Source organism: Odontesthes bonariensis, chromosome 19, assembly GCF_027942865.1.
Source record: "Odontesthes bonariensis isolate fOdoBon6 chromosome 19, fOdoBon6.hap1, whole genome shotgun sequence".
Taxonomy (NCBI): Eukaryota; Metazoa; Chordata; class Actinopteri; order Atheriniformes; family Atherinopsidae; genus Odontesthes; species Odontesthes bonariensis.
In genome coordinates, this window is record NC_134524.1 from 15,879,681 (window position 1) to 15,897,244 (window position 17,564).

At 40.2% G+C, this 17,564-nt stretch overlaps 2 protein-coding genes across 4 annotated transcripts; both read right to left on the reverse strand.

The window, feature by feature from the left end:
• Positions 1-4,989: 4,989 nt before the first annotated feature.
• Positions 4,990-7,476, reverse strand: LOC142369081 (uncharacterized). 2 transcript variants are annotated; one of them, XM_075451319.1, is made up of 8 exons: positions 7,283-7,476; positions 7,112-7,195; positions 6,830-6,995; positions 6,648-6,710; positions 6,406-6,546; positions 5,674-5,776; positions 5,418-5,592; positions 4,990-5,324 (listed from the first exon to the last, which is right to left on the reverse strand). In XM_075451319.1, exons 1-8 carry the CDS (start codon positions 7,445-7,447, stop codon positions 5,301-5,303), a joined length of 921 nt encoding a protein of 306 aa, XP_075307434.1. In that variant the 5' UTR covers positions 7,448-7,476; the 3' UTR covers positions 4,990-5,300. The 2 variants fall into 2 exon arrangements, with proteins under 2 accessions (XP_075307434.1, XP_075307433.1); XM_075451318.1 differs by having other exon boundaries at positions 4,990-5,592.
• A 1,984-nt stretch (positions 7,477-9,460) lies between these two features.
• nagk (N-acetylglucosamine kinase) lies at positions 9,461-13,185 on the reverse strand. Of its 2 annotated transcripts, none has more exons than XM_075450738.1 (10): positions 12,233-13,185; positions 11,688-11,772; positions 11,475-11,570; positions 11,256-11,397; positions 10,770-10,880; positions 10,575-10,687; positions 10,390-10,477; positions 10,201-10,298; positions 10,038-10,116; positions 9,461-9,923 (listed from the first exon to the last, which is right to left on the reverse strand). In XM_075450738.1, exons 1-10 carry the CDS (start codon positions 12,262-12,264, stop codon positions 9,721-9,723), a joined length of 1,047 nt encoding a protein of 348 aa, XP_075306853.1. In that variant the 5' UTR covers positions 12,265-13,185; the 3' UTR covers positions 9,461-9,720. The 2 variants fall into 2 exon arrangements, with proteins under 2 accessions (XP_075306853.1, XP_075306852.1); XM_075450737.1 differs by having other exon boundaries at positions 11,475-11,573; positions 12,233-13,182.
• Between the last annotated feature and the right edge of the window lie 4,379 nt (positions 13,186-17,564).

Genomic DNA, 17,564 nt, shown 5'->3' on the forward strand with positions numbered 1-17,564 from the left:
TCCAGAGCTTTTTGGGATGCCATGTATACCGCTTCAGTGAAAGTTTGGTCATGAACATGACACATCCATGAACATACCTTTGAGACAGACGAAACTCACTTTGCTTTTGTTCCTTCGTTCACTGAAAGCATTGCAAACATCTCTTTGATTGGAGAATCAAGATAAAGCCACATACCGTTTTCATTAATAACTTGAGGAACTGCCGTCTGAGTTTTTAAATAACAAAAAAAACAACCTAGACAGCCTTTCAGCATTGGGGCCTGAAACTGCATTGTCATCCAACAGGAGATTCTGACCTACCTGCCAAGACCTGTAAAGGCAGGTGTGAACGCAGTCTGCCTGTGAATGCCTTTTACCTATAAACACTAATCCCTAATTGGGAAAACCTGCACACGTCATGATGTCCGCTGTAGGGTTTACGGTAGCAAAAATAAGCTTCTGTTATGTGATTTTTCAACTCTGATGCATCTTTTGTAATATAACAGATTCATTTCATCTCCATGGCTCACATCTTCCACCAGGTCGGCGTCTGTGGAATGAAATACTTCCAACATGGAAAGGAAACGAAGGGCCAGTTTAGGTGTCTCGACTACACTGCAGAGGGCCACATGATGTCAGTGCTGTGTAGAAGAAGAAAGCGTGAAGCAGGCGAGGCCCCAGGAGGAGAGAGGGGAAGGCTGTGCTGACCTCAAGTGATCAAAAACCCGGAGGCCCCCCTTTTCACCATGGACGTCAGAACTATTTTCTGAGAGGGAGGGGGGCGCACGCACACTTATCAATGATTAAGGATTTGATTTGAAGTTATTTTATAATAGCATGCAGTTATAAGAGAACTAGAATGGATGAACACGGCATCTTTATTGTTAAGAAAATTAAACTGATAACTAAATCAAGCCATTTAAGTAACATTACAGCATTATTTGTACCCTTGAATGTGTCGTTTATTCAGTATCCAGGCATAGCAGATAAAATACACCACAAATGAAAAAAAGAAAAGTCTGCGCTCATGACTCAGGGCTTTCATGCATTTCCAAAAGTGGACCTTCTCTCAGTTGACCTACTGATGAACATTTTAAGCAGGGTCGAGACATCGCTTTCATCCATAAGGTCACTGAGAGCGTTCAAGTCTCTCCTGCATCATGGTAGAAGCTGATTTTCAGAAAATCCCTTTTAGACTTAAAGCCTTCTGCTAACAGCCTGAGCTGTTGAAGTAGACTTCTTTCTTAGAGCATTTCACTCTTTCTTTCATTCTTGGTGGCTTTGACAAAATTACAGGAAGGCTCTCAGTCATAACGACTCTGCCTTTCCTTTCCTAAAACATCTGCACTTTGTGAAGATTTGAACTAAAAAACTCTGCAACACCAAGCTTCTTTGTAGCATTCTGAACTATCTGATCTGAAAGAACTTTGAGAGTTCAGCCTGAAAATGTTTCAGTCACGAGCTTTGACAGCTGACAGCTCCAACAGCCTGAGCAAATGCTCTTTCTTAAATCCTGTGTCTGCCGTTGAACTTCAGTTTAATGACACTTATTTGTTGCAAACATCAGAGAACAAAACAGAAACAACAGTGAGTTTAATACGAGTACATCATTTGTAGAGTTAATATGAGCACAGGCAGGTCTGCAGACCAAATGTACCAAAGCTAACGGGAACTGATTCATATGAAACCTCAGCAGCTCCTCTTGAGATGGACCAAACTCATCGTTCCTGAAACCGTCATATGCTCAGATCAGAAGGACAGCTCGCCTTCTCCGAAGACATTTTTTAATCTGACAGTTCAGTTCATGGACAACATCTAAGCAGTATTTATTTACATTCGGTCACTCTGAAGTAAAACAAGTCTCCGCTGTTATCAGATCAAATAGCTTTATATTACGTCTGTTAATATCATTTTATTTTGAAAGGTACCACCGGAAGTGTCAGTCAGTTGTAATGTCTCTAGCTTTTCTGTAGCTACCATTTGTGCACAGTATAAAGACTGAATCTGTGGACTGCAGCTGGTTGCCTTCATCATATTAACAAAATGACTTTGTTACAGATTTCACTCCATTTCAGACACAGCGGGACAACAATGCTTTCAGTAAAACCTTCAAACTGACAAAGTACAACAATCTTTATGAGAAGTTTCATCCTTAAAGGTTTTTACCAGTTACTGTACAGGTTTGAAATCTATCTCTCTATCTCTCTATATCTATATAATGATAAGAAATGTAAGCTGTAGTAGAACTCCAGCATTCAGAATCTTAACTAAATATGACAATGTTGTTAAAATATCAATGACTGCTCTCTTCCATCATAAAACATTTGATAAAGATTTCCCACATTTCAATGTTCCTACTGACGTTCAGGGTGTAGTTACAGCTTATGACCACCAGAGGGAAGTATATACGCAATTAGATATCACTTCCGGTAAGGACATAAAAAATAAAAGCCTCCCAAATAATTGTAAGTGCTTTTTAAAAATCATATATTTATGTATATAATAACATACTTTTCTTAAGAAATGTACTATTTTTTGTAAATAAGATATTCCCAGTTCACATATTTAGATAGATAGATAGATAGATAGATAGATAGATAGATAGATAGATAGATAAATACTTTATTAATCCCAATTTGGGAAATTGTTTTGTTGCAGCAGCATACAGTAAAGATATGAAAAACAATTAAAGTAGTAAAAACAAGCCAATAGAATAGAATAAAATAAATAAAAATAGTGAATAAACATTCGCTATGTACAAATCTACAGTATTTTTTTTTTTTTTGGTTGTTTTGTTGGTTGTTTTGTTTTTACTTTGAGTCTTCATTTTGAAGACATGAATCTTGACTCGAGTTTTCCTTTTCCTGCCTCAGCTCATGTCCCAAACTCCAGATACCTTCAGATCCACAAGGACAGCTCGCTTTCTCCGAAGACATTTTTTTAATCTGACAGTTCAGTTCATGGACAACATCTAAGCAGTTACTGTTCTGGGTCTGAGAGAAACGTGATGTTGAGGCGCACTCAGCCGCCCCAGCAGCAGCAGAACATCTGTCTGTCATGAAGGTGGCGTCACTAAACTGAAGAAACAGATAACAAGGGGAATAAAAAGCAGGGAAAAGTAGTTCAAACATGGCCTTATTTCGGTATAAGATGTGAATAAGTCCGGTAACAGAAGGATGTACATTGTTTACATTCATAAGACACAAAGGCATCCGATTCTGAGAGACTTTATTTATTCCAAATCCCAATTCCTCTCCTGAGCTGACTTGGCCTTATCCTTCTGTTCCTCAGGGTTAAGGTGCCCCATGAGAGAAGGTGCACTGGAAAGGTGTCTTTTCTTGGTACTTTCATCAAGACTGTCATCCATTTCTTGGATTTTCAAAAAGGAATCAGTTTTACAACCCCAAATCAGAAAGAGATGGAGAGCACACACAAAAAAGAACAAAATGCAGTTTTTTAGACTTTCACTGTGACTTTTATTTCATCTTTTCTTTCTCGTTTACTCAGTTTAATTCAAATTAAAACGCATCCGTTTTGGCATTTCATCCCTGCAAAGCATTCCAAAAAAGTTGGGGAAGTTAAGCTTTTACCTCTTAAATGTTGCCATTCATTCTTGCGCTTAAAATACACTCCGGCATTGAGGATGCCAAGCGACGAAGCACGTAGGTGATATTTTGCCTCATTTTCATTGCAAAGGGGTACTGGGGTTGTTGTCGAATCCTTCCTTTCAAAGTTTTCAGCACATTCTCTGATGGGCGATGTCAGGACTGCAGGCGGGTCGGTCCCATGCCCGTACCCTGTTCTTTCTCAGCCAAAACAAATAGCATTCCTGGAAAAGATGTGGTCTTGAAGGCAGCACATGCCGTCTAAAATCTTAGAAAAATCAACGCTGCCCTCACAAAAGTGTAAATGAGCTTGACTAAGAGCACTGATACAACCTTGTACCATCACAGAGCCTGATTATAGACTTGTTGCTGATAACAGTCTGGATGGTACTTTTTGCCCTTGCTATGGAGCACAAAATGTCCATTTCTTTCTAACAAGATCCTCAATACAGACTGGTCTGACCACAATACACATTTCCACTGTGTGAAGGTCCGTCCCAGATGCCTCCGAGTCCAAAGAAGTCGACGCCACCTCTGAACAGTATTGCCATAAGGTTCATTTTTTGCACAGTGAAGTTTTAAGTGGTATTTATGAATGTAACTCTGTTTTGTGGTGCTTCCCACTCTAATCCCTTGCCCATGTGGTTACATCACCTCTTGATGAATGGCAGTTATTGACGCAGGGACATCTGAGGAATCAAAGAACACAAGTGTCTTGGGCCCTTGTACTTTACACTCTGAAATCCCTCGAGATCATGTGAACGGTTTCATGTTACTGATGGAGAGACGTGCAAATCCCTTTCAAATCATTCTTTGCTGGACATCATTTTCAAACAGTAGAATATTTTCATTGACAGACTGGAGATCCTCTGCCCATCTTTGCTCCTCCAAGACTCAGCCTTTCATGGATGATGCCTTTGTATCAAATCACGATTAATATAACCTGTTGACATCATTACAAAAAAATGCTATAATAAATCAATCAATAGCCCTAATTACGTGACCTTTTTATGGGAATGTGTTGAAGGCCAGAAATGAAGTCGACGAGACAAAACATGAAATATCGTGAGTTAATGCTGTCTGCAAAGAAGTAAATGTAAGAGTCGCGGCCTTATTTCATGAATGTATCTCTTTCCATTTGCATTTTACATATCATTCCTAACCTTCTTCGGGAGTACTACTACTGTGTTTGGATTATGGAAAATAAATCCCACAAGGACTCTTCTAAGAAAAGGACTAAAGACTTTGGGGATATGAAATTGCATATCTGAGTTACAAGAAGATGATAAACCGGGCAGCACTCTTTGCAAAGAGGAAGCGCGGACATTTACTTGTAGGAGTTTTTGTGCCATTTTTTCCTTTGACTTCAGTTCAGAATCAGTTTACATCTTCCACCCCTACGCTGTGCACTTTTAATCTTCCTCATTTTGTTGTGACTTGCGCTCAGCTTCTGCACCCTTGGGGCGAGATAATTAAGAATCCCAGACGAAAGCCTTGGCCTCTTTCTCGGTCCGGAAACATTTGTCAATTCTGAGCTGAAAAAAGCAGGTGGTGCGAAGAAAACGCAGCGTTTTTTAACATTCGGACTCCCACGTAGCGCTTGAAACTTACAAAAGACAAACAAATCTTGTTTTCTCAGCTGTGTATTGAATTGAAAGTTGGAATTCAGAGTGACGGATGAGGATTCCTGTGGCAAGGAGGAAGATGATGATACATCTACTGAATCTTAGGCTGGCCCCACTGTGCGGAGATACACAAGATGAATGCAGGATATATGAGAACATTAAAGCCATGTACACAGAGACTTTGCCCCCCTGTCTTTCCCATCTCTACCTCAGCAGCATAGCGGGCTTGGTATTCGGTCAGCTGTGACTTCTTGCTGGGCTCTGTGCAGTTGTCTGGGACTTGTGCACGAGCCAGAGGCTGGATGCTGCTCCTACAGATGTGACAAGGGATGGTTTGCGTTTCAAAGCGGCCACCAACAGGATGTTCAGTTTCCCATGCACAACTGGGAACGAGAAAAAGGGGAGAGAAAGTTTCACAACACGTGCACGAGTTGAAGAAGGCGAGGTTTGTGCCTGTGACTTACTAACTGCACCGACTGGAGGTAGGCTGAAGGCAGGTGTTGCTCGGCGGTCCAACAGCCGGGCTCAAGCCCCACAAGTAGGTGCTGTTCTTAAAGTTGTCAGCATCTAATCGGAAGGGTTACAAAGTAAATATTCTAAAAGACTGCTCTTATTCCGTGTGATAAAACTTTTCAAGTGAGACGTGGGATCAAATTATGTCTCTTTGTGACAGGCTGCTAGTAGCAAATTGTCTAAAGATATGTATAAATATATATATATCTATATATATATATATATCTATATATATATATAGATATATATATATATATGTATATGTCAACACAACAGTTTTTTTTTGGAAAAGACCTTCGGAAAACCTGGAGAACTATTACGAAAGACCACCAGACAGTGTGGTTAAATGGAAAGAGATAAGGGGCGGCTTAAGGCTGCTGCACAGAGCTATATTTCAGAGTCTGCTCCCGTTTGTTTTCTGGTGGTTCGCCCTCTTCATTCTCACCTCCTCTGTTCACCATCCATCATTTCTCAGCAGGTTTTTTTTCACCGCTTGAAGATTTTTTTCTGTCACGACTGGATGATTTGATCAATTTAGTCAACTATTCCTAATTGTACTCGGCCTTGTTTCGAATATCGACCTCACAAGAGTACATTTTGCTTGCTTTTTTTGACCTCACTGCAAAGGACTGTTTCGGTCTGCATCTTGGAGCAAATGAGTGCGTCAGAGACAACGGCGTCACCTTTGTTATGAATCGATGTGAAAACGGGACACGAGGCCACGGGAGGGTTGAGCTGATGCGGTGGTCTGACTTCTCCGGGGAGAGATCTCAGGAGATCTTCACAGCAGGTCGGACCACCATACGGTGACAACAGAATCAAACCTGAAAGTGGGATTGGAGACAAATTGAACGCGTGTCACTACTTTGAGCCATTCTGGATCTCAAGAGCACATAAATACCAGAGGAAAAAACAGCCATCTCACCTTCCACGTAGTCAGTCTTCCAGTGAGAATCAACTTTTGACTGCAGCTGCTTCAACACAACAGCTGTCAACAGAGGAAAAGTTGTTGAATGTGCCGACCCCTGCTAGCTCAACTGTGAACTTGTGTCTGCCTCAGAGAGAAAACTTCATTACCCTTTTCACGACAAATATAGCACCCCTGACCTTCATCTTCCTCACCGAACGAAAGCCCAGTCTCCCTGGGAAAATTTGCTCCCTGCATCCTGGCATCTTTGAGTGTAGAGCCAGCCCCCCCGACTGCCATGGAGAAGGAAGGAGTCAGGACGCCAAATGGGGGCAAGAAGGCAGGGGAGAGGCAACCAGAGGGAGGCTGGGAGACAGTACAGAGCGTAAGGGCTGTGCTGCCAGTGGTAACTGGAAAACGGATTGAAATAAACGCATTCCCCTGGAAACATGCGCGAGTTGTGAGCGCACATGTGGTTTCACCTGTGAGCCAACAGTTGAGCCGTACACATTGTTGGTCGTCTTGTAGAAGTGTTGAAAAAACACAGGCCAAGTTTCACGGTCCGCCTACAAAAACAACACAGCCGGTAACGAAGAAAACAAATCTGTCACAGGAACAATCTGTCTGCCTTTATATCAAATAATCCACCCGACCTGCGATGGGCTGATAAATGCAGGAGCAGACTGGGCTTCAGTTGTGGGTTTCAGCTGTGGCTGGTGTTCTGGTATGGGTTTAAAGTCACTGTTGTAGGTGGTGGTGAATCGCTCTGAAGGACTCAGGCCCTCAGCCTGAGGGCACAAACGCAGGTATTTCAACATGGTTTAACAATAGGAGTTCACCGTGTGTAGACTATTAGATATAGATGGTTGTAGAGGCAAACCGTCCTACAGGGGGCCTTATCTTTTATTTAAAAGAACAAATAATAAAAGACAAAACAGACCACCTCACTGCAAACATGAAATGTGACAAGGGATTGAAAATGCTGCTAAAGTATAAGCACATTCATTTTAAATGGTATTATCTGAAAGAAATGATTTAATACAGGTAAAAAAACAAAACAAGCACTGTCACTTTATTTCTACTGAGTGTGTTAAAAGCACATACAACTGTTAACACTTTAAGGTGCTTGAACATCTGGACATTTAAAGTTTGGTGCTGTCATAGTCTGGCAAAACATTTATATTTCCCTGTTTTTTTTCTTTTTTGGTTTTGTTTTCTCTCTCAGGCATATCCTTACCATTCAGTACCTTACCGTGTAGGGATGTACATTTATAATTTTTCTGACAACGTAGGATTTTTTGCACTGACTTTTGGTAATAAACATTTAGCACCTTTCCCAAAAACATTTCCTAATTTAAGCTTTGAAACTATTGAAAAAATAAATAAATAAATCACATGTACCTCAAGAGAAGAAACTTGCAGATTTCAGGACCAAGAAAGTTGAGCTTTCAGATTTTACTACATGCTATAAACTTGGAAAATTGCAATGTATTTCTATAATGAAATTTCTGATATGAAGTGTGAAACAAAGCCCTTGAAAAATGAAATTCATCACCTATCTGCGTGTTTAGCGTTAGCAGCAAGTAGGCTACCTGTTAAGCTAGCAACGGCTTTGACCGTTTGGATGTTAAAATGACAAGAAAACGTCACATTAATGTATGACGCTCAAAGGACGGTAAATATTGTATTAATAATTCCGATAATGGTCAGAAAGGCAGCTGCACATGAGTGACAGTGCTTGGTAAATATATTCTCCATATCTACTGACAGGTACGATACTACAATCTTATAGAGAGGTTTGTGCTGCCACCAAGCGGCAAAACATCGTTAATGCAGGCTTAAAACGCCTATAACAACAAGAGTCGCCATCCTGTGAGGAGTTGGTTAATTATATAAACTTAGATTTAAATAAACAAAACTAAATTAACTGATTTTATATACAATTAATCATTATATTTGATCTAATCGTTCTCTGATTGCTTACACCTTCTAATTTCAATTCAAAACATATTAAAAAAATAACAAGACATTGTTGCATAATTCAACTTAAAAGGAAAGACAATGCATTTACCGCAAAAGGAGCCGATCGAGACATGATTTGTGATTCCTCCTTGGCAGAGTAATCTCAGTGCACCATCACAGCGGTACACCTGAACAGAGGAGTCTATCCAGCATCTATGTGTGAGAGCCAGTGGAATGTTTATCACACTGTTTACAGTTAAATCTATAAATTCTACAGGAACTATTGATGCAAAGCCTTCTGCACTTTTGACCTGACTTTTTTCTACCATACCTATGGAGCAATTATCCCAAAAGAAATTAAATGGATAAACCATCAGAATTACAGCCTGCTTCTTTTCCTCATCAGCGTCAAGTGAAATTTACATGAAACTCTGGCAATTTAACTGATCCATCGAGTTTATAAAAACAACATCTTTCTAATGTAAATGCCATGGTTCAATATTGTGTGTTGCATAAAACGAATGACCAGTGGTGACTAGAAATTGCCTTTAAGATGCCTCTTATTCAAATATTCCCATATATTTTGCTAAACTAAGCCAATGAGACTTTTCTTAAAAAAAAAAATTAAAAAAAAAAAAATCTCTCCTGTTTGGTTTCAAACTGCACGTCTCTCCACTTCATCCCGAGGATCCTTAAAGTCCAATTTTCACAAATGAATTTACCGCTGGACATCAACTACATCAGTAAATATTGCTCTTTACTTCCAAAGGTCTCTCCTTATTGAACTGTGTCTGTAAACTGGGAAATCGCTGCTTAACTGAATCTTTAAGAGGTGTTGAGGGGTCAAAGCATTCACAACAGTGCGCACATTTTCTGCAAAATCACCAGCATTTTTATTTGTTCATCATTTGGAAGTGTTCAAAAGTACAAAAAAAGTGTTTGAAAAGTTCAATGAAATTCAAAGCAACACTCCAGTCACAGCATTTAAAACCGCTGATTAGTAAACATATTCACCCACCCTCTTGGCATCAGGAGTGAGAACAAATCACGTGCATCACCACTGTTACACAGTCATTATTGTAGTGATTACAATTATAGTAAGCGTTTTGAACTGGAAATGTATTCTGTTTTATTGGTTACCGCTGAAGGTTTGTTGATAGAAGACTTTTATGTTGGCAGCGTAATCGATATTTAAGGCATCACCTAAACGTTGAGCCCCGAGGCTGGCGCCTCCAAAGGCTGAGGACTGCTGCAACATCAGGAGGCTGTAGCCACGGAAACGGCCCTTAAACGTGTCCGACGATGCGGCTTTTTGCAGGACCTCGGTGAACCCTGGAGAGAGACAGAGAAGAGGGTCTTTATCCTGGCTTTTCTTCTGCTGCACCTTTTTGTCTCTCTATGACAGAAAAGGCGTGGCTCTTGGTTTGCAGCCACAGGGATACTGACCTGGCTTCAAGAGGGACCAGCTCTTCCACACTGAGCCCACACACAGGATGGGCAGGCCAAGTTCCCCGCTTAATAAAGGCTGGCAAGAAAGAAACGAACAAAACGTTTGAGGCCAGGGTTCTTAACAAATGAACAGAAGCATCAGAGTGCAAGTGCGTTGTACCTCCTGTACTGCAGGTAAGATGGCTTCGACATGCTTTGCCAGGCCTCTGCCAGCCTGAGCGAACACATACTGACAGAGAGCATCCCCGGCTTCTGCACCTTAAACACGTGAACATGTGTAACTTGGCTAGTTGCCACACTTTTAGTCTCTCTTAAACAAGAAAAAGCAGGGAAGTGATTTGTTACCTACCTTCAGCCAGCTTTTTGCAGAAACCAGCAAAGTGGGACTTCTGGAAGTTTGTGTAGAAGTGTGGCAGCATGCCCATCAGATCTGTCACCTGAGATGAATAGAGTTTTTGACCCTGACTGACCATGCGCCATGTCAAAATACAAGCTGATATCAGTCTGTAAGCAAACACATGTCCGCAGTCTGACCTGGAAGTACTCCTCCATGGCTTTTCTAACATGGGTGATGTCATGAGGTGGAGCGACCAGGTTGTCTCTGGCGTCAAACACCGCCTTCACCGCCAAATGAGCAGTCCAGAACGCTGAGAGATAGAAAAAAAACACTTCCTCAAAGAGTTCATTCCACAACAACATAAAGCTATCGATTATCGATACCATGGTTACCTGAGCCTTCATCACCCATCATGTGACCCCAGCCTCCGCAGCCAATCTGAGAGCCATCAGGGTGGACTAACTTGCAGTTAGAGCCAGTTCCTGATATGAGGACCACACCTCCTGAAAGGACAAGAGAAACAGATCATAAAGCATGAGCCCACTGATCTCACTGAGTCATAAAGTCGAGTAAGACACGTGAACAGCGATGTTCCTCGTATACGGACACGCCTAAGAGGGGAAAGTACAAAAGCATCAACCTCTAACTGTACTAGTAACTATGAGCAGCTTTCGTGTAGAATAATACATGTCCAAAGCAACACTTGATCAGCATTATCAATACTATCAAGTATTATCAATATCTAACTACACATAAAATACCTTTGATGAAATACATGAATAAACATTTTCAAGACTAAATAAAGCGTAAAACCTTTCACATGTGCCTTAAAGCTTTGTTGTACGGACTGACTGCAGCACAAAGACATAACAAGTTACCCCGATCGCTGGCCGTTGCTATGGCACCAATGGCATCGGTGGTGATGAAGTAGTGTTCGCTAAGACTGGGGAAACGTTCCCTCATAAGAGCAATAATTTTGGCGATGGCATCCGTCTGCTCACCTCCACTCAGGCACATGCCCTTCACACAAACACATATCAGATATTAGACTTGGCATCATTTTAAAGAGTAAAAAAAGGACAGACGGTTGGACTGACCAGAGAGCGGATTGGTGTTTTTTGATCAAGTCCCGCCTGGTTCTTGGCTCTCTGGACCATATCGTTGATGGATTCAATGCATTTGTCAACTCCGATCTGCTGTGTAACGCAAGCAGACAAAAAAAGATCCTTTGAATGCTCTCTACTAAAACAGTCCACCCCCATATTTCCTTCTTATGACCCACACTCTCTATCACCACTTCTGCTGCTCACCCAGTGGTTGGTGCACGGCCCCACCGTCTCTGCCAGTAACTTCCCATCGCCTGACAACAAGACTGCTTTGGAGAGGGTCCCTCCACTGGATGAAGGACACAAGAGAGACAGAAATTAATGCACAAAGTCAGTAACCACCAGAGACGATAAGATCCCCTACAGAAACACCTCTTCATTTTGTCTGTGATATATCTCTGACATGTCTGTGATATATAAATATATGTAATTGAGGCAGTAAGATAGAGGCAGTTGCTCAAGAGGCTCCTAAAATTTTTATATTTTCACACAAATACTTCTGTTTAATAATCCATTTGAAATAGTTGCTCACAGTGCTTAACTGACAGTAATAATGGGCGGGACGAGAGTTGATCACGAGATACAGACACAAAGCTTCCACGTAGGAAAAGTCTTATGATGTAGCTTTAGCTTCTAAATAGCAACCTCAAAAAACATGTACAATCGCGACAATACACACAAACCTAAACTTCTTATTTATGAAAAATCAATTTGGACATATTTTCCTGTATATTTTCACTCATTCTTACCCTTCTATTCCTCCGTACACTGATCCCATCATTTCTCTGTTCCTGTTTTGGTTCCAGAAACGGCTCTGATCTCGCGAGACCTACAAATGAGCTCCAACCTGCAATTCTGGTTAATTACCGATAGATGGCAGCCGCGTGTTTACCAAAGAATATGCTCTTCCCATACATATACCAAAGCGGGAGATTGTTAAAAATGTAAATGGGTCAAATGTTTGTGAAACAAGTTAAATACACGTCACAATAACAGACAAAAATATACATACAGTCCCGCTATTAGTGTTTTTTTCACAGAGGTCGATGTTTTACGAATCCGCTCTATAGACCCTCAATTAACTTTTGATATCTGTCCAACTACTTGAATTTATGAGGCATGCCAGTAACTGTCAGTAACTACAAATAAGAGGGACATCTCGATAACCATACACACACGCTGTTATGACGATTTTTTTTTATTATCAAGAATCAAATAGATGACAGCAAACGTTAGCTCATGTAATGAACTCCACCCCCCACACAAAGCTAAAATACGATCAAAACGATACTTAGGTGAAGTTAGTTTTAAGTTGGATATTCGACAGACATTCGCAAGCAAGCCACTCCAACATTTCAAGTGCACCCGTATTGCAGACTTTACAGTAAACACACGGAGAGGACGACTGCAGCGTGTTCCAACTTCCTGTTTTCAAAATAAAATAAAAAGGAAAAAAAAATTATATTTAAAGCAGAGATGAGCGACTGTGTATAAAGTTATTGAAAATTATGGACAGAACTGAATTGTAAAAATAAAAGGTGTATCTCATGTAGCAAGTGTAGTTACATGACCTCACACTGATTTGGAGTCAATTGATCACATGACCTGGAAGCTATTGAGCAAAAATGCTAATATTTACATATAAAAATTAATAAAAAAATATGAACAGATCTAAATTGTAAAAATAAAAGGTGTATCTCATGCAGCAAGTGTAGTTACATGACCCCACACTGATTTGGAGTCAATTGATCACATGACCTGGAAGCTATTGAGCAAAAAGACTAATATTTACATATAAAAATTCATTAAAAATATGAACAGATCTAAAATGAAAAAATAAAAGGCGTATCTCATGCAGCCAGTGTAGTTACATGATCCCAAGCTGATTTGGAGTCAATTGATCACATGACCTGGAAGCTATTGAGCAAAAATGCTAATATTTACATATAAAAATTAATAAAAAAAACGAACAGATCTAAAATGTAAAAATAAAAGGCGTATCTCATAAAGCCAGTGTAGTTACATGACCCCAAACTGATTTGGAGTAAATTGATCACATTACCTGGAAGCTATTGAGCAAAAATGGCCGTTTTCATTTGGAAACTAAAACCGGGAGCTCCGTCGACAAAGCTGTGGAGCCAGATAAAGGCCACAAAAATTCAATAATTGACTGTTGTAGATGAGGAAGAAGCCTCGTATGTTTTCATTAATGCAGTTTTTTTTAGATAATTCCTTTTTACCAGTTCACTTTACTACCAGCCTCGTATGTTTTCATTGATCTAGGTTTTTTGAGATAATTCCTTTTTACCAGTTCACTTTCCTAACATGGGCTGTGTTTCCCTCTTGACAAACATCCACAATTCATAGTAGTCTTTGCCGAAACCCGAGATTGAACCAGGGACCTTCAGATCTTCAGTCTGAGCTATTTCGGCTACACAGGGCCAAAATGGCCGTTTTCATTTGAAAACTAAAATCGGGAGCTCGCTCTGTGGAGCTTTGGCGACAAAGCTGTGGAGCCAGATAAAGGCCACAAAAATTCAATAGTTGACTGTTGTAGATGAGGAAGAAGCCTTGTGTGTTTTCATTAATGCAGTTTTTTTTAGATAATTCCTTTTTACCAGTTCACTTTCCTACCAGCCTCGTGTGTTTTCATTGATCAAGGTTTTTTGAGATATTTCCTTTTTACCAGTTCACTTTCCTAACATGGACTATGTTTCCCTCTTGACAAACATCCACAATTCATAGTAGTCTTTGCCAAAACCCAGGATTGAACCAGGGCCCTTCAGATCTTCAGTCTGATGCTCTCCCAACTGAGCTATTTTGGCTCCCTGGTTCTATCCCGTGTTTCGGCAAAGAGTACTATGAATTGTGGATGTTTGTCAAGAGGAAAACACAGCCCGTGTTAGGAAAGTGAACTGTTAAAAACAAATTATCTCAAAAAACCTTGATCAATGAAAACACACAAGGCTGGTAGGAAAATGAACCGGTAAAAAGGAATTATCTCAAAAAAGCTGCATTAATGAAAACACACAAGGCTTCTTCCTCATCTACAACAGTCAATTATATCGTTTTTGTGGCCTTTATCTGGCTCCCCAGCTTTTTCGCCTAAGCTCCAAGGAGCGCGCTCCGGTTTTAGTTTCCAAATGGAAACGGCCAGTTTAGCCCTGTGTAGCCGAAATAGCTCAGTTGGGAGAGCATCAGACTGAAGATCTGAAGGTCCCTGGTTCAATCTCGGGTTTCGGCAAAGAGTACTATGAATTGTGGATGCTTGTCAAGAGGGGACAATAGCCCATGTTAGAAAAGTGAACTGGTAAAAAGGAGTTATCTCAAAAAAGCTGCATTAATGAAAACACACAAGGCTTCTTCCTCATCTACAACAGTCAATTATTGCCTTTATCTGGCTCCACAGCTTTTTCGCCTAAGCTCCAAGGAGCGAGCTCCCAGTTTTAGTTTCCAAATGAAAACAGCCAGTTTAGCCCTGTGTAGCCGAAATAGCTCAGTTGGGAGAGCATCAGACTGAAGATTTGAAGGTCCCTGGTTCAATCCCGGGTTTCGGCAAAGGCTACTATGAATTGTGGATGTTTGTCAAGAGGGAAACACAGCCCATGTTAGGAAAGTGAACTGGTAAAAAGGCATTACCTCAAAAAACCTAGATCAATGAAAACAAACGAGGCTGGTAGGAAAGTCAACTGGTAAAAAGGACTAATCTAAAAAACAACTGCATTAATGAAAACACACATGGCTTCTTCCTCATCTACAATAGTCAATTATTGCATTTTTGTGGCCTTTAACTGGCTCCACAGCTTTGTCGATGGAGCTCCCGGTTTTGGTTTCCAAATGAAAATGGCCATTTTTGCTCAATAGCTTCCAGGTCATGTGATCAATTGACTCCAAATCAGTTTGGGATCATGTAACTACACTGGCTGCATGAGATACGCCTTTTATTTTTACATTTTAGATCTGTTCATATTTTTAATGAATTTTCATATGAAAATATTAGCATTTTTGCTCAATAGCTTCCAGGTAATGTGATCAATTGACTCCAAATCAGCTTGGGATCATGTAACTACACTGGCTGCATGAGATACACCTTTTATTTTTACATTTTAGATCTGTTCAGAATTTTTTATTAATTTTTATATGTAAATATTAGCATTTTTGCTCAATAGCTTCCAGGTCATGTGATCAATTGACTCCAAATCAGTGTGGGGTCATCTAACTACACTTGCTACATGAGATACACCTTTTATTTTCACAATTCAGTTCTGTCCAGAATTTTCAATAACTTTATACACAGTCGCTCATCTCTGCTTTAAATATAATTTTTTTTCCTTTTTATTTTATTTTGAAAACAGGAAGTTGGAACACGCTGCAGTCGTCCTCTCCGTGTGTTTATTGTAAAGTCTGCAATACGGGTGCACTTGAAATGTTGGAGTGGCTTGCTTGCGAATGTCTGTCGAATATCCAACTTAAAACTAACTTCACCTAAGTCAAAACGATAACGATACTATAAGTGTAGAGATTTCTGTTCCTTGGCAGTGATTAAGCAACCAACGACCAAATAATCACCCCCCATCTCCCCAAAAAACATCTTGTGTTTTTGAAAATCCATTGTTACTGTCAAAAGTAACATAAACTAAGATTTAGCACCATTTGGGGTTAACAACAGGGACAGCACAGTTACCGTGAGCCAACAGGAGGCATCTGCAACACATTATTTTGCTACGCAAGTTCACTCGCCATTGCAGATTCCTGTAATATTTCTAAACGTGTGTTTTTTAACTCAGACAGAGAGGCCACGGAAACGTATTCTTTATAATCTCACTTGAAATCGTTTGCACAGCCAATAACAGATAATTTTACTGTGAGGCTGAGATCATTTATGATGCTCTGCTACACATTTGAAAAACCCTCAAAAGTCACTGTAACTGCGTCTAAAACACAAATTAATGGATAAGACTCAAAGAAAAAAGAGCAGTTGCAAAACCTAACATTCTACTTAAATTTGGGTAAAAAAGAGTGAATGTGTTGGGACTAAAATGAAGACAGACGTTACACAAGAGTTTGGAGGTGGGAGGAGGGAAGTAGAGAGCGACTCAGAGCGCTCACCACGCGCTGCTCACTCCTCCTGCAGACAGAGAAATGGGTCAAGTAACCCAGAGGTACCTCCACACCGGATATTAGTTTAGACTTCAAAGTAAGAAAGCAACGCCAGCAAAGATATAACTTTGTTCTACAACACACTTCTTGTTGAATAGCATAGTATTTGTTTACAAAAATATTTCACAAATAATGCTTTGGATGCTTCGTCTACTGCGATCTCATCACTTTGTTTCAAAAGCTGTCTGTGTAAATTGTTGAAGTAAAAGAAGTTTCAAAACACTTCTTTGTTACAGTATTAATGTTGGTAGTAACGAAAGGGAAAGATATTGGTGTTGCAAGCTGCTCACACTTGGCCTCCCGAGTTTATATCTAATTACATGCATCTCAATTAGTATTACTGCATGATTAGAAACTTGCTGCACTCTGAAACTTGATGCCAAGAGGAATTGTGGGACAGAATGATCTCCTTTATTTTCATAACGGATGATCTGGCGTCTCCTATGCCAAAGGAGTTGGTAAAGAAAAGCACTGAAGTGTCTTGCATACAATTTAGACAATTTGATCAGCTCTTTTCGTGGATACCACTCAGATTCTTGTGGGTTGTTTCACTGTGAGAACTTTCCTAAGTAAAATGTACTATTTGACCAGACATCAAATTTCTGGATGACTTCCCCTCTATGGTTTCTCTGTGGACTGCACTGTGGTGTGGTGGTTAGCACCGTTGCCTCAAAGCCTTTCTGTGTGGAGTGAGCATGTTTTCCTCATATATGTTTGGGTTCTCTCATGACTCAATAATCATTTTATGAGTATTGCACAGATATTAGGTGACATTTTCTGTGCCATTGCTGGCCTATAAACAGAAATAAGAGAAAACCTGCATATTTGAACTTAATACTCAGGGTCAGGGATGAAGTGTAGGTGTCACCAATCGGGATTTTATTATGAAAGTGCTAACAGGAAGTTGTATGTACTGTGTTG

What these genes read in the sequence shown, in the direction of transcription:
- LOC142369081 (XM_075451318.1), bottom strand. Translation starts at nt 7,447, where the DNA reads ATGTTGAAATACCTGCGTTTGTGCCCTCAGGCTGAGGGCCTGAGTCCT. An exon ending in GTTCGGTGAGGAAGATGAAG is followed by an intron (nt 6,711 to 6,829) that starts GTCAGGGGTGCT and finishes CTCTGTTGACAG; the next exon opens with CTGTTGTGTTGAAGCAGCTG. An exon ending in CACATCGATTCATAACAAAG is followed by an intron (nt 5,777 to 6,405) that starts GTGACGCCGTTG and finishes CCTTCCGATTAG; the next exon opens with ATGCTGACAACTTTAAGAAC.
- nagk (XM_075450737.1), bottom strand. Translation starts at nt 12,264, where the DNA reads ATGATGGGATCAGTGTACGGAGGAATAGAAGG. An exon ending in AAACACCAATCCGCTCTCTG is followed by an intron (nt 11,398 to 11,474) that starts GTCAGTCCAACC and finishes GTTTGTGTGAAG; the next exon opens with GGCATGTGCCTGAGTGGAGG. An exon ending in GATGGGTGATGAAGGCTCAG is followed by an intron (nt 10,688 to 10,769) that starts GTAACCATGGTA and finishes TCTATCTCTCAG; the next exon opens with CGTTCTGGACTGCTCATTTG.